Below are 23,879 nucleotides of genomic sequence, written 5' to 3'. Positions count from 1 at the left end.
ATACCCACACAGACATACAGTTGACTTACACATAGATACTCGTAGGGTGTAATTATCTCCTGTACATACCCACACAGACATACAGTTGACTTACACATAGATACTCTTAGGGTGTAATTATCTTCTGTACATTCCCACACAGACATACAGTAGACTTACAAATAGATACTCGTAGGGTGTAATTATCTTGTGTACATACCCACACAGACATACAGTAGACCTACACATAGATACTCGTAGGGTGTAATTATCTCCTGTACATACCCACACAGACATACAGTTGACTTACACATAGATACTCGTAGGGTGTAATTATCTTCTGTACATTCCCACACAGACATACAGTTGACTTACACATAGATACTCGTAGGGTGTAATTATCTTCTGTACATTCCCACACAGACATACAGTTGACTTACACATAGATACTCGTAGGGTGTAATTATCTTCTGTACATTCCCACACAAACATACAGTTGACTTACACATAGATACTCGTAGGGTGTAATTATCTTCTGTACATACCCACACAAACATACAGTAGACTTACACATAGATACGCGTAGGGTGTAATTATCTTCTGTACATACCCACACAGACATACAGCTGACTCACACATAGATACTGGTAGAGTGTAATTATCTTCTGTACATACCCACACAAACATACAGTAGACTTACACATAGATACGCGTAGGGCGTAATTATCTTCTGTTAAGGAAGAACGTTTGTAATTTATAAGATCTTTGCTCCTTCAATCAAAGAATAGATTTCATTTGAAATGTGTACTGATTTTATTTGTTACAACAAAAAAAAAAGGATTTTACGCTGTAGGCACTCATCATTTATTATATCAGTAGCACATAAGAATGTACCAGGTGTTGCAGAAAATTGCCAAGGCTGGAAGCAATGAAAACATAGAATTCGAGTTTGGTGACCAAAAAAAACATTTGTGTGAAGATCTGTAACTATAACTAGAAAAACTATTAAAAATACTTTTTAAAAAAGACAATACCTCCTTCATGCAACTTATAGAGGGATTGTTTTTCTCTTCAAAATTAATAAATGTTAGATTAAAAAACAATGGAACATTTTCTTAGCCCGCCCCCTTACCCCTTCTCCCCGAGGAAAACTCCTGGTGAAGAGAATGTAGAGATCTAGTACACCCTTTAATATTCCAATGATACGAGTTGAGATCTAGACTGAAAAGACGATACGCAAAATTGTTAATTATAAAAGCCTTACATTCGGAGATTCCCTAACGCATTAGTCCTCTCAAAACCGATGTAGGATCTAGACCTATATTTAGTCTCTAGCCAAATTTGCATTTATTTATTTTTACAATGAAATATTATAACGGTCAAACTAGATTTTTCCCAATGAGGCCATCGAGCTAGTAATTCTTTTCTCAGCGATATACATCAACTGTTAAGTTTCTTGGAGAATCGTTAAAGCCATTTTTTTTAGATCAGCTGTCCGTCAACCCTCTATAAAAGAGTAACTTGAATAGCGGTATTGTAATAAATGATATCTAGCACATGTAACTATGACAACGTTTCTGAACATTTTTGAAAAGATCCACAAAAAAAAAAGTTTCTAACGTAATACATTTTTCAATCGAGGCCTTATTTAGTAGAATATAGTGTTTTGCGTTACAAAGGGTGCATAGACAATGTCTCTAAGTAGCTGTTACTTTAATATTGTTACACGGGTGAACTCTTTAATGGTTAGGGCCTACATACGGAATACTTTTCAGTGTAATCATTCTAGGACCTAGATAATAAAGATAGTCAAGACAAAACCTTTTTTTAGAAGATAGTATTTCCAAAAAGTTTTACGTTCAAACCAGAGTTATCTCAGTGTGGTCAATTAAACTAATTCTTTTCCCAAAGATATACTTCAACTGTCAAATTTCTATGAAAATCGTCAGAGTCGTTTTCGAGAATCGTGACCACCCAGTTATTTTTAGATGTATTTTTTTTTGACTCGATGAAGAATTTGCAAGCTGACTAGAGATTTGTAATAAAATATTAAATTAAATTATTATAAATTTGGAAAATGGATGTTATTAATGACATTATTAAAAATTAAGCAACAATGTGTCAACCATATATTAACCTTGAAAAAATAAATTAATTATAAAGCATAAATAATATTCACGAAAGAAAACATCCGAACTACAAAAGTGCTACCCAACCTAGATCGTTCCGCGGGCCATTTTAATTTGTGACACTTATGTCGTGGGCCACATCAACAAAAAGAATTGATAACTCTTGCTGACCGTCTGCTGTGACATCCGACCATACTTGTCCACTTCTCGTCGAAATGTTACATTCAGAGTCTACTTTTTGTTTTCTTCGGATCTTCGTTTCCTGAACGCACTCCTAGTAAATGGAGGCTCGCTAGCTGAGCGGTTAAGCGCTTGAATTTCGAACCGAGGTCCCGGGTTCTATTCCTGGTGCAGACTGGGATTTTCCACAACTGCATCAAAGATTCTTTGTCCCTTATGTTTATAATGCCACATTTGAGCAACGAACGAATGGCTAACTCGCCAGTAACATCAAAGGTTTTATCGATGCCTTCTTTAAGTAGCAAGTTTGTTCAATACATATTTCTTGTACAAAACATTTAAAAAAAACTATCCCCGTTCGCATAAATATGTTCAAAAAATAAAATTATATAAATGTAATCGGTGATTGCTTGTGGTGGTAGTATCTCCGGTGGCTTTTTTTTATTTATTTATTTGTTTACCAATATTAGTGAATAGTTCTAAAAATGGTGATTTGCTAATTTCAAATCTAAACTTTTTGATTTCAGAAAAGAAAAATGTAGCCATTAGAACTCTTAAAGATATCAAATATAATGATATCGTATATTCAATATCTTTTCTAGTTTTGTTTTTTTTTTGTATCTAAACGGGACGGACAGACGAATGTTCGGACGGAAGAACAGACCACATAAAACTAATAGCGGCTATTCCCCTGACCTAATGATTCTTTTTCAGAGACTTTTGCCTTGTTTTGATTTCTTTTGTCAATGATCATGGAAGTATAAAGAGTATTATGTTGGAAAGTAAAATGTCATGATAATGATTGATACATGATATGATATGATATGATGATATATATTAGAGTCCATATACACGGCCAAGGTTTCATTGAAAAAAATATTTTTTTAAAAAGTACTTCACCCACATTTTTCACCCACATTTCTTAAGAAATATATTTATTATGAGCTCTACGTTTTGTATTCGACTTGCGAAATGTTTTACGAACGTGTTTAAATACAATCCATGCGACAAATGATGTAAAGGAAATCTGTTTATGTGGCCCACGGATCATGAGGGTGTCATGTGGCCAGCACATCGACCAATCACATATACTTTTCCCCAACAAATGTTAGGTACCCAATGGGGTGGCCTAAGAGGCGTCCTAAGACGTATTTAACAACTGAGTTTAGGTTTACTCGTGAAACTCTACTTGTATAATAACAACTTTGAGTGAATCATAGAACTTCAAATTCACAACAGTACTCCAATGGTTCGTCTGGTATTATTAAAGTTGATTTCTTACATTGTGAAGGGAAATGTGTTTCTTTTTATAATTATTACAAAACATGTCGCAGGTCGGATTAAACCTTTTCAGTGGCAGGGTTAGGTCCAGTGTCTGTTGTTTGACCATCACTGCCTTAGTCTGAAATACCGTTGAGGCACCACATAAAAAAAACAGGAGAAGGGGCAAAGGCTAGTAATTAGCGTCTAAACCAGTAAGTTTCGTGCAGGAGGGGCTACGTAACATTTTCTGAAAATCCGTCTAGGAGAAGGAAAACTCTGTATTCAAACCTCTGCTGCCTTGTAGCTATATCCAAACATGTTAAAGGCTTAGGGAGTCAACTTTGACGAATAATCAGGAGCCGGCGACAGTGCTACACCCTGGCAGAGCTTTGCGACTCTGCTGTTCTTAAACTCTATCAGAACGTACCGTTCCTTTGAAAATATCAGCTGCTTGGAGAGTGGGTGGGGGGTAACTGGTGTTTGGGTTGTATCGTTTCGACCGTAGCTAATGCATAGACATTTCTATCAGGTGATCCATAGTCACTTCGCTACTGAAGGAAGCCATAAGTACTATCTATACATACACTTAATCGATTGTCCATTTAAGCTAGTGTTTGTTAGGCATGTTTCTATTACGCTGTCTTTTTAACCCCATAATTTAAGCTTGCCATTTACATTAGATTAGATATTTATATTGGTCCAAACAATTGGAAATTCAGCTTAACTATAATTGTCCACCTCAGTATTACTACTTTAACAATCGCGATATAGCTGTAAGCAAATACAAACAATATGCTATGAAGCTACACTAATTGACTTGGGCATTGGAACAAGCTGGACTTCTGTAACATAACTAAAGACTTGATTCCCACCTTGGGTTGTTCACATTGTGCTACATCATCTTTGTTTCCTCTTTCCATTAGCATCTTAAACACACACACACACACACACACGTGTCTACAAAACACACACTAAAGGCTCAGACACAAACTCACACACATTTAAAATTGTACTTCTTTTCTTTTAAACCCCGGGGTTCTGAAATGTTTCCCTTTAAGGATTTTAAGCTAAAGATTTTAAATCGTCTGGAATTCTAATTCGTCGTCTGCATGCAGAGTAGACTGAAATAGAAAAAATTGTAAATTTGGGAAATCTCGCGTGGACTGGGCTGATTCACGAGAGAAAATTCCCCATATCTCTTCGCAGAAGTGCGCCACGTGATTTGAATAATTGACTTTCCACATGTAAAGGTTTGCATAATCTAATTTTCTCAGCCTTGACATTGAAGGAAATTGGGCGGGTTATCAAAGTGTGATAGTTATTGTTGCCAATACGTTGCCAGATAAGTTTAAGTGGGAAAGGAAAATGAAATAAAAGAAAAAAAAAACTTAATAAAGAGATGGATGCGAGCAGGGAATGAAAATGAGCAAACAGGAAGTGAATGCACTGACCTACATTTCCCAGAATGCCACTTTCTGACGCATAGATCCCGTTTGGATACGGCTGCATTAAAATTCAGTTTGTCACGATTTTCCCCCGAAGTCAAGCACGTGACTTGATAAAATAAAATTCACTGACATATAGAATCTGAATATTTTTGTATAATAAGAGAAACACTAAAGCTATATGATATCGTTAACCATTTAGCTATACAGTAGAGTCCAGCGTGTCGGACTTCTGACAACGTCGAATTACCAAAAGTTAGCTGTCCCATTTCAGTTCCCATTTCAGACCTTGCGATCTTTAAGGCAGATAATGTTAAGGTCAACTGTTTCTGTGGCCCACGGTTAACGAGGGTGTCATGCGGCCAGCACAACGACCTTTACTTTCCCCAACTTATGACAGGTACCCATTAGAGCAGGGCGGACTCAGGGGCGCCAAAGGATCCCTAAATTGAAAATCCCAGTCTTTCACCAAGATTTGAACCCGGGACCCCCGGTTTGATAGCCAAGTGCTTTACGGCTCAGCCACCGCACCTCCTATTAAGTAATAACCTCTAAGAAATAATCTCTAAGTAGTAATCTTTAAGTAATCATCTCTAAGAAATAATCTCTAACTAGTAATAATCTCTAAGTAATAATCTCTAAGTAGTAATCATCTCTAAGTAATAATCTCTAAGTAATAATCTCTAAGTAGAAATAATCTCTAAGTAATCATCTCTAAGTAATCATCTCTAAGTAATAATCTCTAAGTAGTAATCATCTCTAAGTAATAATCTCTAAGTAATAATCTCTAAGTAGTAATAATCTCTAAGAACTAATATCTATGAACTAATCTCTAAGAACTAATCTCTAAGAACTAATCTCTAAGGAACGTGTAAAACTTGACGACGAGTCAATATTTCTGAAATAGTTAAAATGTCTCAGAGAATGTCAATCTACACTTGAAAAAAATGACAGTCCAACACACATTTTTTTTTAAAACATGATTTCCAAAAAGATAAAACTAATAAAACTCGATCTACATTTAAAGATCTACTGACTCGTACATTTTGTTAGCTATCCAGAGCAGTACACACGTTTTAACATTTTGAAAATAGAATAATTAGAGTTCGATAATTGATTACTCTCGTTGTTACAAAGTGATCTGTGCAACTATTTAGTTCCTACAACGATATCTACCCAGTCAATGGCAAATACTATCGATAGCAAGATGTTGCCCAAAGCTATAGATAGCAAGATGTTGCCCAAAGCTATAGAAAGCAAGATGTTGCCCAAAACTATAGAGAGTAAGATGTTGCCCAAGACTATAGTGAGTAAGATGTTGCCCAAAACTATAAATAGCAAGATGTTGCACAAAACTATAGAAAGCAAGATGTTGCCCAAAACTATAGAAAGCAAGATGTTGCCCAAAACTATAGAAAGCAAGATGTTGCCCAAAACTATAGAGAGCAAGATGTTGCACAAAACTATAGAGAGTAAGATGTTGCACACAACTATAGAAAGCAAGATGTTGCCCAAAACTATAGAAAGCAAGATGTTGTCCAAACTATAGAAAGCAAGATGTTGCCCAAAACTATAGAGAGTAAGATGTTGCACAAAACTATAGAAAGCAAGATGTTGCACAAAACTATAGAAAGCAAGATGTTGCCCAAAACTATAGAAAGCAAGATGTTGCCCAAAACTATAGAAAGCAAGATGTTGCACAAAACTATAGAAAGCAAGATGTTGCCCAAAACTATAGAAAGCAAGATGTTGTCCAAAACTATAGAGAGTAAGATGTTGCACAAAACTATAGAAAGCAAGATGTTGCCCAAAACTATAGAAAGCAAGATGTTGCCCAAAACTATAGAGAGTAAGATGTTGCCCAAAACTATAGAAAGCAAGATGTTGCACAAAACTATAGAGAGTAAGATGTTGCCCAAAACTATAGAAAACAAGATAATGCCCAAAACTATAGAAAGCAAGATGTTGCACAAAACTATAGAGAGTAAGATGTTGCACAAAACTATAGAAAGCAAGATGTTGCCCAAAACTATAGAAAGCAAGATGTTGCCCAAAACTATAGAAAGCAAGATGTTGCACAAAACTATAGAAAGCAAGATGTTGCCCAAAACTATAGAGAGTAAGATGTTGCCCAAGACTATAGTGAGTAAGATGTTGCCCAAAACTATAAATAGCAAGATGTTGCACAAAGCTATAGAAAGCAAGATGTTGCACAAAACTATAGAAAGAAAGATGTTGCCCAAAACTATAGAAAGCAAGATGTTGTCCAAAACTATAGAAAGCAAGATGTTGCCCAAAACTATAGAGAGTAAGATGTTGCCCAAGACTATAGTGAGTAAGATGTTGCCCAAAACTATAAATAGCAAGATGTTGCACAAAGCTATAGATAGCAAGATGTTGCACAAAACTATAGAAAGCAAGATGTTGCCCAAAACTATAGAAAACAAGATGTTGCCCAAAACTATAGAAAGTAAGATGTTGCCCAGACCTATAGAGAGTAAGATGTTGCCCAAAACTATAGAAAACAAGATAATGCCCAAAACTATAGAAAACAAGATGTTGCCCAAAACTATAGATAGCAAGATGTTGCCCAAAACTATAGAGAGTAAGATGTTGCCCAAAACTATAAATAGCAAGATGTTGCCCAAAGCTATAGATAGCAAGATGTTGCACAAAACTATAGAAAGCAAGATGTTGCCCAAAACTATAGAAAGCAAGATGTTGCCCAAAACTATAGAGAGTAAGATGTTGCCCAAACCTATAGAGAGTAAGATGTTGCCCAAAACTATAAATAGCAAGATGTTGCTCAAAGCTATAGATAGCAAGATGTTACCCAAAACTTTAAAATAGCAAGATGTTGCCCAAAGCTATAGATAGCAAGATGTTGATCAAAACTATAGAGAGTAAGATGTTGCCCAAAGCTATAGAGAGTAAGATTTTGCCCAAAATTATAAATAGCAAGATGTTGCCCAAAGCTATAAATAGCAAGATGTTGCCCGAAACTATAGAAAGCAAAATGTTGCCCAAAACTATCAATAGCAAGATGTTGCCCAAAACTATAGAACGCAAGATGTTGCCCAAAACTATAGAGAGTAAGATGTTGCCCAAAACTATAGAGAGTAAGATTTTGCCCAAAACTATAAATAGCAAGATGTTGCCCAAAGCTATAGATAGCAAGATGTTGCCCAAAACTATAGAAAGCAAAATGTTGCCTAAAACTATCAATAGCAAGATGTTGCCCAAAACTATAGAAAGAAAAATGTTGCCCAAAACTATCAATAGCAAGATGTTGCCCAAAACTATAGAAAGAAAAATGTTGCCCAAAACTATAAATAGCAAGATGTTGCCCAAAACTATAAATAGCAAGATGTTGCCCAAAACTATAAATAGCAAGATGTTGCCCAAAACTATAGAAAGAAAAATGTTGCCCAAAACTATCAATAGCAAGATGTTGCCCAAAACTATAGAAAGAAAAATGTTGCCCAAAACTATCAATAGCAAGATGTTGCCCAAAACTATCAATAGCAAGATGTTGCCCAAAACTATAGAAAGAAAAATGTTGCCCAAAACTTTCAATAGCAAGATGTTGCCCAAAACTATCAATAGCAAGATGTTGCCCAAAACTATCAATAGCAAGATGTTGCCCAAAACTATAAATAGCAAGATTTTGCCCAAAACTATCAATAGCAAGATGTTGCCCAAAACTATAGAAAGAAAAATGTTGCCCAAAACTATCAATAGCAAGATGTTGCCCAAAACTATGGAAAGAAAAATGTTGCCCAAAACTACCAATAGCAAGATGTTGCCCAAAAGTATAGAAAGAAAAATGTTGCCCAAAACTATAAATAGCAAGATGTTGCCCAAAACTATAGAAAGAAAAATGTTGCCCAAAACTATAAATAGCAAGATGTTGCCCAAAACTATCAATAGCAAGATTTTGCCCAAAACTATAGAAAGAAAAATGTTGCCCAAAACTTTCAATAGCAAGATGTTGCCCAAAACTATCAATAGCAAGATTTTTCCCAAAACTATAGATAGCAAGATGTTGCCCAAAACTATAAAAAGCAAGATGTTGCCCAAAACTATAAAAAGCTAAAAACTATGCCTATCATAAATGCCCAAAAATGTTTCTAGCATTAAGATTTACTCTAAATATTTAGTTTGTATTCATAATTGTATCTAGAACTTTTTGTTAGTAGTTGAGAAATGTTTCAAAATGAAACAAATATTGCATTTCCTGTGTACTGTTACTTTATGAAGACTACTTTAGACTACTGTGCAAACTCCAAAACTCAGTCATTTGAATCTGATTTAAATATTAGTCTGAGTTATTCTGAGTCTTTTGTTCACTTTTGTTTGTCAAATATTCTCAGCAAATGAGCAATGTGTTGACTTTGTGGTCAGGGTCTGATGATTGGACGGGCTGCTAGTCATTGTAAGATATGGAGAGATAAGGGTGAGGGGGGAGTACTATTTGTCTCTACTGATCCTGGAATCGTTACCGACTGGTCCCGTGGATTAAATTTTCTTTTTTTACCGCAGTAGCTCCACGGTCATTCATAAGCTGACGATGAGTCAATAAAAAAGTCATCTTGACTCTGGGAGAAATGAGCAAATATTACCATTGCTTTTAGTGAGACAAATCTTTTCTTTTAAAATCAGATTAAAAAATAAAATGCTTGGAACGCCGAATAAGATTGCCAAGCAATCGACCAGTCCTGCGAGCTCACACCAACAAAGGGAGACGAACGAGAGGAAGACCAAGAAGATGATAAAAAAAATATCAGAGATTATCGCCCCTGACACCTAGCTTCAGATCGCTAATTAATTTTCTTTAGTAGATAGCAAGGAAGTACATTGAAGCCTGATCCATCAAGCGCTGGCTGTGTGTGCGTGCGTGTGTAGGTTCTGTAGTCTTTGTGTTTGCCTTTATGTTGTTAATGTTCAAGTAAATGAGATGACATGGACCATTGAATGTCCATTTGTTTATACCAATACAATTATTTTATCTTATCTTTCTTATTTTATCTTTCTTATCTTATCTTCCTGGATGACTCAGCATATATTGAGGAACTAATTTAAAATTCAAAGAAGTCATGAAACTTTGTTAATAGAAATGTTTAAAAAAAATGAAATAAGAACATGAAACTAGAATGCTATTATTTGGTTAGATCAGGATTGCAATGTTTGAGCTTCAATCTGGTTTTGGATCCCTTAACTCGAAAAAACAAACAAACTGGAACTTATGCAAAAAGTTGGCAACCCGTTCTAATCCTCCAATGGCATTAGGAAGAAAGATAATTTCATCTTAGAGGAAGACTAGCAGCGGTGTGCTTCAAATTGGAACCCAGGCCGTTTGGTTTTCTTACTGCTACAGTGCATTCATTACTAATTGCGCAATATAAATGACAGATCTATAACATCTGTCGAAGGTGTTAAGATATATAGACTAACGCATACAAACCTCACATACAATGAAAATATAACAACTTTCACAGCTTAGAAATGGATGTATTTCTTTGTCAGCTTTCAATACATTCACGCTATTCAATTTTGCAGACTACATTCGACATGGCCCACTGATGCTTTACACTGGCTTGCCTCTACATCTATGCGTGTGTGGCAGGCTCATTACAATATTTAGCTTACTAATGGTCGCCAGATTAACTTACATTTACATAATAATTAAGTTCGTCTGCGCGTTAAGTGGCAATCAATTATGGAGACTATTTATCGCCCTTTTTTTTCTCTTTGTTTTAAACCAGAAGGTCAAATGAATACTTTGATCCCAAAACCTCTTGAGTGTTAGGAGCCGACATGCAAACACACACACACAGTCACTCACACACACACACTTTCACACACACACACACCCCGTCTCTTACTGTTGTCCAAGAACGGTAATTCAAAAAGAGTTACACAAAAATGTATCTAAAGAAAATCCATCCCTACTTTGTGCTCTAATAATGTAAATAATAATAATAATATCTTATAATAACTCAAAATGTATATTTTATTTGTCATTGAAAAATAAAGAGCCAAACAACAACAAACAAATGGCCAGTGTGGGATCGAACCCACGACATTCGCGTTATTAGTGCGAACTATCAACTTAGCTCTCCAGCCTTACTTCTAAGTGCGAGATTTTTATTTGAATTAAAGGATTGCATTAACAGTAGAGTTTAGGACTTATTCTACCTAAATGATGTCTTGTGACTACTTTAATTGAAATACAGAGAATATAAAAGATACATTTTTTTAAGGCAATAACTTCTTTATGAAGCTGATTACTTTTAATGATAGGATTACTTCCCTTTTAATGACTAATGATGCTAACTGACTAAGTCTATATATACTATAAACTATAAACACTGTGTAACATTCGGCTTCACTATAATACTGGATCTAGATATATAATATAGATGGAAAATTCTAGTTTGGTGATAGGCCTATTGATTTAGAATTAGAGGATGGTGCGCAAAATTTTTCTGAACATCTCCGCTGACGTATGTGTGTCCAGGCCAAAGATTGTCTAGACCTCCAGACCTCCAAACCTCCAGACCTCTAGACCTCCAGACCTCCAGACCTCTAGACCTCCAAACCTCCAGACCTCTAGACCTCTAGACCTCCAGATCTCCAGACCTTCAGACCAAAATTTAATTTTAGAATATGATATTGTACATAATTATAAAGGTCAAACCAGAGTTTACCTTGTGCGACACATTAGCTTGTTTTAGCTAGCAAATTTGTAGGAAAATTATTAAAGCAGTTTTCCAGCTTCGTGTCCAGGTTCTTCCTTCCTCCATTTTCTACCTTTGAATTTGTAAGCTGATAAGAGGGTTTGTAAAAAGGTTTAGAAATAATAACAAATCCTATCCTTTGGTATTTTTCATATTCAAAATTGAAATTATCGAATAGAAACCATGCATTTATTGGAGATTTTCATTAAAATATTTAAAAAAAAAACAGTCGCCTCCTTGTTTAAATTTCAAGTGTTGATAATTGATAATAATTGATATACATTATTTTTATTATTAAAATAGAGCAGCATAGAAAAAAGAGAGAAGTTCATATGGAGAAATGCTGAGGCGATATAAGGTAGCCTAAAGAAAAACCTTAAGGATATAAAAAAAAATGTCAGATTTTGAGTGATTCTAAAAAAATAGACAAACTTAAGAAACTCATGGAAACTATGTTGAAATATTACAAATGACTTTGAACTACACATAAAGGAGCTTAGAAATTTGATTTGACAATTCCTCAATGACTTCAAAAAGTTGATGTGAAGATCTACCACCATTTAAAAATGATAAGCTTATCACCATTCCCTATTTTCTGTAACCAGAAGCACCAAAATAGCTTTAACTATTTTTACATGGATCGAAGTTCAGGGTTACAATTTCAGGTCGACACCGTTATGTTACTAAAAATAAGATTCCTTATTCTGTTTTTAAAACCTATTCATAGTTAACTACTGTCAACGGAAGCCAGGTCTAATTGTTTCGTCATTGAACTATTAAAAAGCTTCACACACACCCCTCCACATACACACACACAAACACCCACACGTACTTTGACTATTTTAAAACATTTACAAGGGCGGCACACTAGTTGTTTTTTTTATACCTTAATAATATTCGTTGACAGAAAGTTGATTTAAATTTTTGTCTAGAGATTATCATTCAGCCAATCCAAATATGTTGTTTTTTTTTTAAATTATTTTTTAATTGCTTAGCCCATCTTTATAACTACATTGTGTTTTGGTCCAATCACTTTTGTAGCCATGTGGAGGTATAAGGTTTCTAGTGTTGCTTTAGGGTTTCGATGTGTACAATTCTGCACTACTCCGTATGGTGTATTGGCCTCTTTTTTAAAAATTACAAATCAGGTAACGCAAATATGAATAATGTAGACTTCGTTATAAAATGTAAAGCCGTTGTCCGTAAGTGTTTTTTTTTAAGTTTCATTTACGTCATCTGCACCAAATGTGTGTCCATTTTGAGAGCTCTCCAACTGTCAGTTTCAGTAGTCATCTGCTGACAGCTACTTTTCTCTATTCAGCGAAGGCTAAATGACGCCCGAGTTGATCTTTATAGCGTTTAGAGGATGGGGGGGGGGGCACTTCTGTTACTCCTCCGTTAAGCTCGCCCAAAAAATAATAAGATCGCCTTTGGCATATGGTCGTCCCCCATGCGGGTGGTGCACGGAACCATCCAAAGTGAGCTCCATATGATATTGTCCACTTCAGAGTTGTATTTTATGGATTGCCACCTCCATGGATGGACTGATATCCATGTACGTATGTATACTGCAGCTAGGTTTGCGAAGCAACATTCAATACTACACACCTTCTTTACCTTTGGACTAGATTAACATATATTGCTTATAAGATAATTCGGTCGAACTGGGCCCATCCCCTGCGTGAGTACAGATATTGACGACGCCACTGCTTCGAAGCGAATAAATATAAGTGTAGAAAGCTGAGAAACCCCACAAGCACGTACTCACTAGCTTGTCGAACTATAATTACATTATTTGCCTCCCTTGCTTCAGGTGCTCACTCTAGTTGTCGTCCCTGTCTTTACAACCCACGACTTACTTCTCACTATGACCTTGACTCGAGCACTCTGGGAACTACATTGCGCAAAAAGAAAATCGTTTTCCTACAGGTCAATAAACCAGGCAGAAGTTTGCTTACATTCCGGAAGTGCTAAATGGTTGAGGGAAAAGGTTTAGGTGTTAAAAATCAATTAAAAGTCAGTTTTATACTAAACTTCAATTACAGTAATTTTAATTTTTCTAATAAAATAGATGTAGATGTAGGGAAAAACCTCAGCAATAAGATTGTAATTGTGTGTGCAGACTTTCAGGGAGTGAGCTCTGTCAACGGTTTAACAGCTGCATTTCTTTATCTCTAACTTGTCAGTCTATTGTTAACATTTATTTTATTTTTTAAAATGGTTCATGTGCACATTTTGTTTCTGTGTGTAGGCGTGTTTATGTGTGCTCTATGATGCGTATGAGTGTTTAGGCGTGTTTATGTGTGCTCTATGATGTGTATGAGTGTTTAGCCGTGTTTATGTGTGCTCTATGATGTGTATATGAGTTTAGGCGTGGTTATGTGTTCAATATGATGTGTATGAGTGTTTAGGCGTGTTTATGTGTGCTCTATGATGTGTATGAGTGTTTAGCCGTGTTTATGTGTGCTCTATGATGTGTTTGAGTATTTAGGCGTGATATGTGTGCTCTATGATGTGTATACGAGTTTAGGCGTGTTTATGTGTGCTCTATGATGTGTATGAGTGTTTAGGCGTGTTTATATGTGCTCTATGATGTGTATGAGTGTTTAGGCGTGTTTATGTGTGCTCTATGATGTGTATGAGTGTTTAGGCGTGTTTATATGTGCTCTATGGTGTGTATGAGTGTTAAGGCGTGTTAATGTGTGCTCTATAATGTGTATGAGTGTTTAGGCGTCTTTATGTGTGCTCTATGATGTGTTTGAGTGTTTAGGCGTCTTTATGTGTGCTCTATGATGTGTATGAGTGCTTCTCTTGTTTTTATCTGCGTGTTGATGCTCGTCGTTTTGTTTTACCTCCAAACAGCTAGTACATCTAAACATCTAGTACATCTAAACAACTAGTACATCTAAACAGCTAGTACATCCAAACAGCTAGTACATCTAAACAGCTAGTACATCTAAACAGCTAGTACATCTAAACAACTAGTACATCTAAACAGCTAGTACATCCAACAGCTAGTACATCTAAACAGCTAGTACATACAAACAGCTACTACATCTAAACAGCTAGTATATCCAAACAGCTAGTACATCTAAACAGCTAGTACATCTAAACAGCTAGTATATCCAAACAGCTAGTACATCCAACAGCTAGTACATCTAAACAGCTAGTACATCTAAACAGCTAGTATATCCAAACAGCTAGTACATCCAAACAGCTAGTACATCTAAACAGCTAGTATATCCAAACAGCTAGTACATCCAACAGCTAGTACATCCAAACAGCTAGTACATCTAAACAGCTAGTATATCCAAACAGCTAGTACATCCAACAGCTAGTACATACAAACAGCTAGTACATCTAAACAGCTAGTACATCTAAACAGCTAGTACATCTAAACAGCTAGTACATCTAAACAGCTAGTACATCTAAACAGCTAGTACATCTAAACAGCTAGTACATCTTAACTGATGAAGGCGTACTAAATTCTTAATGAAGTAAACTTGAAATAAACTCAAACAGAAATCTTTTTCAACAAACTTGAATGACATTTATTTCTTTATATGAACAGACTCAACTTGAGGATATATAGATCTATATGTGAAATGATAAATAAAAGAAGATAGAACTTATGACAAAAACATGCCTTTTTCTGTCTCAGGTCTCAAGGCAAGATTCCCTTCAACTTTCACACCTGTGACTTACACTAACATCCATTATGACAGACCATCTCATGGTTTCATCAGAAAGTCTTCGGTCTACACAACCAAAAACATTCGCTCTCCTTTCCCCATCGTGACCTTGGAAACACACACATACACTCTATTGAAGGGTGAATGTGTCTGTCTGTTGTCTTTACTTGTGCATCTGTGTGTCTGTTGACTGTGTATGTGTGTATAAATGTTGTGTTTGTAATTATATGCGCGTGTGCCATCTTTTATTTGTATGAATATGTGTATATGTGTTAGCCTAACCATAATGCGTACATCTTCCTTTGGGTTTGAAAAAAAAATCAAATCATCTTTAGATCTTTGTATAAACGTTTTTACCAAACAGCCCCAAGCATTTCGTTTCCATTCAATACATTGACAATTAGATTCATCATTAACCTTTGTTGTACAATGACAGGACAGATACTTTTTGAGAGATACAGCCTTCAGAAACTGTATTTTTTTTACAGTTCATTTAGTGTCAGAACTCGTATCTTGATGAAGCAGCTTTACAAAACGTATTAGGAATGTGAGTGAACTACAAGCCAAAAAGAACATAAATTCTGTTGCAGTTTTCATTTTAACACATTCCTACATACAATTTAGTTAAAGTTGAGTCACTTTTAGGATTATTTTAATACATATGCGAATCGTCTGACAATATGGGCCCTGGCATTAACTGGCATACTATCCAGCCAACAAAGTCTGTGTTGAATTGCTTATTATGATACGTGCATGTTCTATATGACTTAACGACACACAAAGACTTTGTTGTTAGTTACTCACATATGACTTATCAACACACAAAGACTTTGTTGTTAGTTATTCACATACTATGTCGTAACTATGTACAAGGGAGTGTGGCTCTTCTAAAGCAATGTAAACGGATATAATGTGAAAACCAATCACGATTCTACATGAGCCTATTTGACAAGAGAATATTTTAAAAATCTTTAGTGTATTACGGTTTTATTGCAATTCAAAGAGACCCACCTGGCATTAGCCCAAATGGCCATATAGCGAGTCCGGCCGTGTTATAACGCCTACATAAAACCCCGGACTCATGGATCATGCTGACAGCGATGCTAGAAACAAAATCGGGCTGGACATGGTAGAGGAGGGGACTGGCTTGTTTTTATTACTCATAGGCAGATGCTCTCTGATCGGAAGGAGTGGGAATCTTTGATTCCACAAACCATTACATACTCCTACACAGGTCAAAGTTCAATTACAAGATAATAAACATACTCTTCTTTAGTTCGTGAATAATTTTGTGTCCGCTGAATTGAGTTTAATGCAGACTCTATTTTGTGTCCGCTGAATTGAGTTTAATGCAGACTCTATTTTGTGTCCGCTGAATTGAGTTTAATGCAGACTCTATTTTGTGTCCGCTGAATTGAGTTTAATGCAGACTCGATTTTGTGTCCGCTGAATGAGTTTAATGCAAACTCTATTTTGTCCCTTCTGTTCTCCTTGTGACGACTAACACAATTGAATTCAAAGAGCGTTACATTTGACAATGAAAGTTTATTAATTAATATAGATAGAATCTCTGCTGCTTAATATAATTACGGAAGAAAATAATATATTATGATAATTTCTGAATTCTGTACTTCAGGTTTTCATTGGGAAAGTCATTGCTTCCACCCTTTTTTATTTTACATTGTTTTTAAATTTTAAATCTTAATACAAAAGTTTGAAAGTTTCCAAAGTCTGGAAGACAAGTCCAATAAATTAGACTGCGGAGATCTTATCTTATATAATACAGACGTTACTTCAAAAAAGAAGATGATTACGTCCTACGCATTCATGCATTTAGTCATGCATATTAACCAACGACTTAAACTCTGTCAAGTCACTGGTTTTCCATTCCATGCTCTAATAGCACTAGGGAAGAAGGAGTATTTGTACAAATTTGTCCTAGCATATGGGATGAGTAGTGTACCTGTATCTTTATGTCTTTCAGAGTATTTTATTAAATTTTGTTTTTGTAGTTGAAGATTATGGTTCAGTGTTTTATGTATAATTGCTACTTTACTTTTGAGTCTTCTGTCCTGAAGGCTTTCTAAATTTAGTGATTTTACTAAAGGTGTTACTCTAGTCAAATGTGAAAATTCGTTTGTTATGTATCTCACTGCTCTATTTTGTGTCTGTTCCAGTTTCCCAATGTTTTCTTGAGTTGAGCGGTCCCAAATGGAGGATGCATATTCTATTATTGGCCTAACCAAGGTTAAATAACATTTTAGTTTTATGTTCTTATTTGATTTATAGAAATTTCTTTTAATAAATCCTAATGCTTTGTTTGATTTTTTTTATAGTTTCATCAATATGTGGATTCCATGACAGTTTTTCATTTATTATAACACCTAGGTATTTTGCGTTTTTAGTCTGTGTTACTGGTTTACCATGAATAAGATAAGTGGAATTAATTTGTTTTAGTTTTTTTTGTTACTCTTAACAACTGACATTTTTCTGGGATAATCCAGTTAAATTTGTCTAAACCCTGAGTTTATTGTCCGCTTTATAATTAATGTTATTTTCAAATTACTACTGTCTGGGATAATCCAATAATTGCCTTACAAAATGTGTTTTCTCTCCAGTAGAGCCAACAAGCTACGGCACAAACTTTATATATATATATAATTTCCGTGTAGAACTATTAGGCATAACAATTTCGCTTACTCGACATTTTCTATGTTAAGATTTATAAATGAATATATAAGAAAAAAATTATTGATTACTTACTCACCAAAAGCCTCTATATATTTCTGTCTTCAGAATAAAAAAGTTAAATATCTTTGGTTGAAATTCAATTCTTTAAACTAAAAATGTGCCAAAATCTGGCTATACATTCATAGAAGAAACCACAGACTTATATATATATTTAACACTACAAAAACATGTGGGGAAAAAAAAACGTTTTAAAAAGCTGAAACAACGCGTTGTTTTGTAAAGTAATTTTAAGAAGTAAAGGGTTTTTTTCAACCCTAACCTATGTAACATACAATTTGTTTTTAGATCTAGATCTAGTAATGAAACACTGAAAATATGAGCACTCTCGTCTCATAATTATTATTTTACAATTTTTAGATACATAAAAAAATCAATCTATTGAAATGTACATAAGATGACTAAAATCAATAGACGTGAATTAGTTCGATCTAGGATTTCGAGATACATTACCTTAACGGAAACAGGAAACGACTTTATTTCGTGAATCTGCGTGAATATATAGTTCTGTAATTAATACATAACAATCTATATATCTAGGTCTGTGAGTTGATGAATTGCAGATAAGAATTTGTTTCTCTTTTTCCAGTCTAGATATAATATTTATAGGTCTGCGGAAGAATTTTTTTTTCTTTAACTGAAGTTTTTAAAGTTTATATAAAAAAAAAAAGATTCAGGATTTTGGCCATTTTAGATGAAATAGCTAAAAATCCGAATAAAAGTTAATTCGTTTGAGTGTAATAATATAAAAATGTTTTTAAAAAATCCTTTTCCACATGAGGACTATTACATAGGATAGATTTTAGAACTTTGGATATTTTGTATTTCTTAGCTGATATCAAATTAATATGCATATGAAATGAAAGTTCAGTATCTCTACTTTAAAGATACTGCCAGCTAATTTCTGTATTTGCGTTTAATGTGATTTTGTTTCTGATTTAAAATATGAACTAAGTAGATATATTAAGTCAAGCATTTCTTTTATATAATTGCGTCCATTATAATTAAGTTTATTATAGTTAATATAAAACAAAAGAAAAAGTTAAAAGAAAATTAAGACTGGTTCAGATCTCTATGGGGGATTAAAAAATATAAAACATGGTCTTCATTGAGTTCCGTAGTGATTGCGCACGCTTGATACGTTGCAAAGTTGGCGACCTGATTCGGCTAGTACGCCTTCTCCGCCGTCGGGCGCTTTGTTAGTTTCACTCTCTGTTGGTGGGAGGTTTATGTGCATGTGTGTGTGTGTGTGTAATGGAGGGTAGGGGAGACGAAAGGATAGAGACGGCGAAATTGTGTGTGTGTGGGGGGGGGATGGGATGGAAAAAGGATGCACAGTCTAAGCACTTGTTGAGATCCAAGGATGCTCAAAAAAAAAAAAGACAGCAAAAAAAAAAAAAAAAGAAGGTTGTAAGTAGCAACAGGTAGCGCCTACTCTAAACAGGTCTCTCTCCCTTTGTCCTGGCACCCCGTCGTAGATCCTCCCCCCACCCCCCACCGACCATCACTTTCACGTGATATCCGTATAGTTTAGAAAAAATCGCAACATTAGACTGAGTTACGTGCATTGCGAGTGTGTGCAGAGCCCAAGAGCCGCTCACTCACGTGCCTGACTTCCTCACACTGTTCACGTGGAGGAGGCGGTGAGCAGAGGAATGTTTTGAATGATTTAAAAAAAAAAAAAAGAAGGGGAGATAATGTTGTGACCTGTGTCATAATTCATTCCCTTGACGGATGTGGCGCGGGGAAGGACTTAGCTCAGTGGATTCATGGATTGCCCTTTTCTCATTCATTCAGTTTCTCTACTAGTGGATAACTTCTGGATCACACCATTGATCTAGACTTTATGTAACAGCCTTTACTCACTTACTTACTGGACAAGGTAAGGAGCAGTAACTCATGTTTAGTTGGTGATTTGTTACAAAGTAATTATATTAGAATTAACGCTTTACCTATCCATCATTAAGGAGTTTAAAAATGTGCATATTTTGTAGTCAGTATGAGTATGTTTTGATAGTTTAGTATTGTATGAATATGAGTTAGTTTTGTCAATGTAATGCACACATTGGGATTTGTTTAATACTACACTGAAGTGAAACATAGTGAAGCACAAAAAAAACAACAACTCCATAAGATGAAATCAATCAAAGTGAACTACTTACGTATATAAACTGTATAAATCGATTTATTGCATCAATTATCTGTGACCATTTCTTTCTCGATTAGCTTACAAAAGAAAGTATACGTCCAGATCAACGTAACTATTAATACAATTTAGAAAGCACTGTATGGAATAAAATGAAATGTCCGCAATCTAAACCAAATAACAAGGGAAAAGAATAGCTTAAGATTGGACCAACTCCATTTCAAATCTGCACGACTAATACATAGTTGAGTGACATGACACGTTTCTTCTCGTCATGTCATAGGTCTATTTTTTTTAACCTCTGTACTGCTGACTTTGACTTATGTGCAACTGACTCTGGCCTCTGCTCTACTGACTTTGACTTATGTGCATCTGACTCTGGCCTTTGCTCTACTGACTTTGAACTTGAGATGTATGCGACATACCAAATCGTACACACGCAAAATGACTTTGACCTCGGTGCTACTGACTTTAACATCTGCTACTGACTTAGACCTGTGTGCTACCGACTTTGACCACTGCTTCTAGCTTTGATCTCATTGCTACTGACTTTGACATCTTTTCTACTGAATTTGAGGACAACTCTGTGTAACTTTGAGGACACATCTGTGTAACTTTGAGGACATCTCTATGTTGCTGACTTTGACCACTGTGCTACTAAATTTGAGAACACCTCTGTGTAACTGACTTCGATGACACCTCTGTGCTACTAACTTTGACCTCTGTATTACTAGCTTTGAGGACACATGTGTGCTATTAACTTTGACCTCTGTATTACTAACTTTGAGGACACCTCTGTGCTACTAACTTCCACCTCTGTATTACTAACTTTGAGGACACATCTGTGCTACTAACTTTGACCTCTGTATTACTAACTTTGAGGACACTTCTATGCCACTGTCCTCATTACCTCACTTTACCAGCTGCACGTGCTGTGTATTCTGTTCTATAATTAGATTCCTCTATCTGCTCTCAATACAGGCATACATTTTTTTGATCGATTGACTGTTTGTGTGTGTATATGTGTGTAATTGTGTGTGTGTGATTGTGTGTGTGTGTGTGTGTGTGTGTGACTGAGTGTGAGTGATTGAATGTAAGCTATTCCCTTAACAGTGAGTGGATTTAAATCTTGGCTTAACGTGGGATTTTCCTTTGTACCTGACGAGTATTGATTCAGAACTCTTTAGTTTAGTTCCTTCACATTTGATGACTGATTTAATTCAGGGTTACCTAGTAAATGTATGATACATATTTATCACAAGTCCCAACATAATTTAAGTTAATGACTGTTTCGCCTGATGGTCAAGGTGCCCCTGGCTCGTCAGGACTGACAAATCAGTGAACCGTGACGTTGTCTCCCAGGTTTTAGTCCTGTTAATTTTTTTTTATTGATAATGTTTTTCGATTGATTGATTCCGTCTTTGTTTTAAGTGTCCCCCCTTCCCCCCCCCCCATTGTTTGACCGCCTGCTGGTGTTGCCGTATTTCTTCTATTTCTGTTCTTATCAATATTGGAGATCGATACCTAAAGATAAACTGCTCGGTCTCATTGATCAGAAGTCTGTCTTTCACTAGGAGCATCATCGGGTCAGTGACTTGAGACAAATGTGCAGATGTCAAATACAATGTCATAGCGAGTCTTCTGATCAACATCACGAAACCTCCTGTTGTCATTGGGGGCTGATGATGTAAACCTATCTCCTGTTGTCATTGGGGGCTGATGATGTAAACCTATCTCCTGTTGTCATTGGGGGCTGATGATGTAAACCTATCTCCTGTTGTCACTGGGGGCTGATGATGTAAATCTCAAGTGTTCTTTGACCGATGGTTGGCGAGGGTGTCATGTGGCCAGGGCAATTGTATTTCCCGCCACTAATGTACGGTTTCAGTTGAAATTGGAACGCCTGAAGAATTCGAAAGCTCAAAATGCATGTCTTTACCGGGAGTCGAACGCTGGAAGCCAAACACCTTACCATAAAATCCAGTCCTTCTTTATTTTTTTCTTCTCATAAATCAGTGTTTCCCAAACTGTGAACCCTAGTTACTAGGTGTTCCACGAACTACTGGAATAATCAACTAGTAGGGCATCAAGTGAATTAGTCTTCTCTAAATACTAGATAATCAGCGAAGTGTTCCATTAGAGAAAAAGCTTTGAGAAACACTGACCTTCCCCTTCCCCCCCCCCTTTTTTTTCCCCATTACATAACAGGGTACAATGAAATACCATCGTGTTTGCGACATACCAGTTCTTACATACGCACACACATTGATACAATGATCTAATGCTATGAATACTGCCCCACGATACTCCACATTACCATGATTTCCTACTTTTAACTTGTTGAGTTTTCTCTGTTAACTATTTTAACCGATAGCGAAGTTCAACGTGTGTACCAAAGTTCAACGTGTGTACCAATCTTATATCCACAGTTGTTTCCTTCTGTTAGCCGACTCCTCTGGGTAGCAAGATACTATGGAGGTTAAAAAACTGTGGGGGAAAAAGTAAAATTTAGATTAAATCTAGCTTAAAAAAGACATTTAGCAATGCGTGACTAGAGCTCCAGTTTCCGTCAAATAATTTCTGTTCAGTGAACATGTTTTAAAGAAGAACTAGGGTTGGACTTTGAAACGTTTTCTTTGCCTCTGTTTTAAATTCATTTTCTTTCTCTTTATGTTTCGTATTTCTCCAATCAATCCACTTATATTTATTACCTCCCCTGTCTCTCAAACTACATCATCAGTGGCATACAGCTGATGAGATAACTAAAAGAATCAGTCATAAACCAATTACTTTATAAAATAATGAGATTATAAGTCAGTTTTAGATCTAGCCTCTAGACGTAGTCATAGATCTAGATTCTAGATGAATATGTAAGTAGGCAGTGACGTAGATTGGAAGTTGGGGGCACGGGGCCTTCGCCTCTTTAGTCGCCCCTGCATTTTGACATTCGACACCATGACATGAGAAAATGGCGTAATATTTAATGTAAAAAAAAATCAACTTTGGACATCCCCTCCCACACCCTAGCTACGCCACTGTCAGCCAAAGCGCATCAACAGCTTAGCAGAAGAAGAAATGTCCTACAGTTGCACTTGACTACTTGTAGTAAAATCCTTTGATTCACACTTTACTTCATTCTCATGTTTGGTCTTCCTACGTGACTGTCTTTAGAGCTTCTGATGCAGTCTTTTGATCTTATTGTTTTCTCCATAAGTATCTCGCCATCCCCCCCCCCCCCCAATCCCAGGCCCTTACTCCTACCTACAAACTATACCGAACAAAAACCAAAGATTTCCATATACAAAAAAAAAAAACAAAAACAAGAAAGAAAACTCATTAGGGCCAAACAAACAAAAAAACTAAAGTGTTTATTAAAAAGTGTCTGAGGAAAACAAAGCAGTGCAAGACGCTGATTGAAGAACTCAAGAGAGATAAGCCTGTCTCCACCATTCTGCTAATCCACGGGTTCATCCCCTTGAACACAGCCCGCTGAGAAACACGCGTGTTTCTCTACATCGACAAAATTCACTGCACGACACACTCCACACGCCAACACA

The 23,879-nt window shown here is 35.9% G+C and overlaps 2 protein-coding genes across 3 annotated transcripts in view; both read left to right on the top strand.

Annotated features, from left to right (window-relative positions):
• Positions 1-23,879, top strand: part of LOC106073086 (arrestin domain-containing protein 3-like) — a 209,833-nt gene that overhangs the window by 26,298 nt on the left and 159,656 nt on the right. Inside the window, exon 1 of one of the 2 annotated variants that reach the window (XM_056032066.1) lies at positions 19,715-20,058. The exons of the other annotated variant lie outside the window; for it this stretch is intronic. The gene's annotated coding sequence lies outside the window, so the exon portion shown is untranslated. Of the gene's footprint in view, positions 1-19,714; positions 20,059-23,879 lie in introns of those variants that run through there. 2 annotated transcript variants of the gene reach the window in all.
• LOC129926682 (putative uncharacterized protein ENSP00000383309) lies at positions 7,851-9,092 on the top strand. The gene has a single exon (XM_056032203.1). It carries the CDS (start codon positions 7,851-7,853, stop codon positions 9,090-9,092), a length of 1,242 nt encoding a protein of 413 aa, XP_055888178.1.

The sequence above is a fragment of the Biomphalaria glabrata genome, chromosome 6 (assembly GCF_947242115.1).
Source record: "Biomphalaria glabrata chromosome 6, xgBioGlab47.1, whole genome shotgun sequence".
In the NCBI taxonomy this organism is placed as follows: domain Eukaryota; kingdom Metazoa; phylum Mollusca; class Gastropoda; family Planorbidae; genus Biomphalaria; species Biomphalaria glabrata.
The sequence above is the reverse complement of the archived record's forward strand: the minus strand, read 5'-3'. Positions and strand labels throughout refer to the sequence as shown.

Excerpts from the sequence above, each read along its gene's own strand:
- LOC129926682 (XM_056032203.1), top strand. The coding sequence starts at position 7,851 with ATGTTGCCCAAAGCTATAGATAGCAAGATGTTGATCAAAACTATAGAG.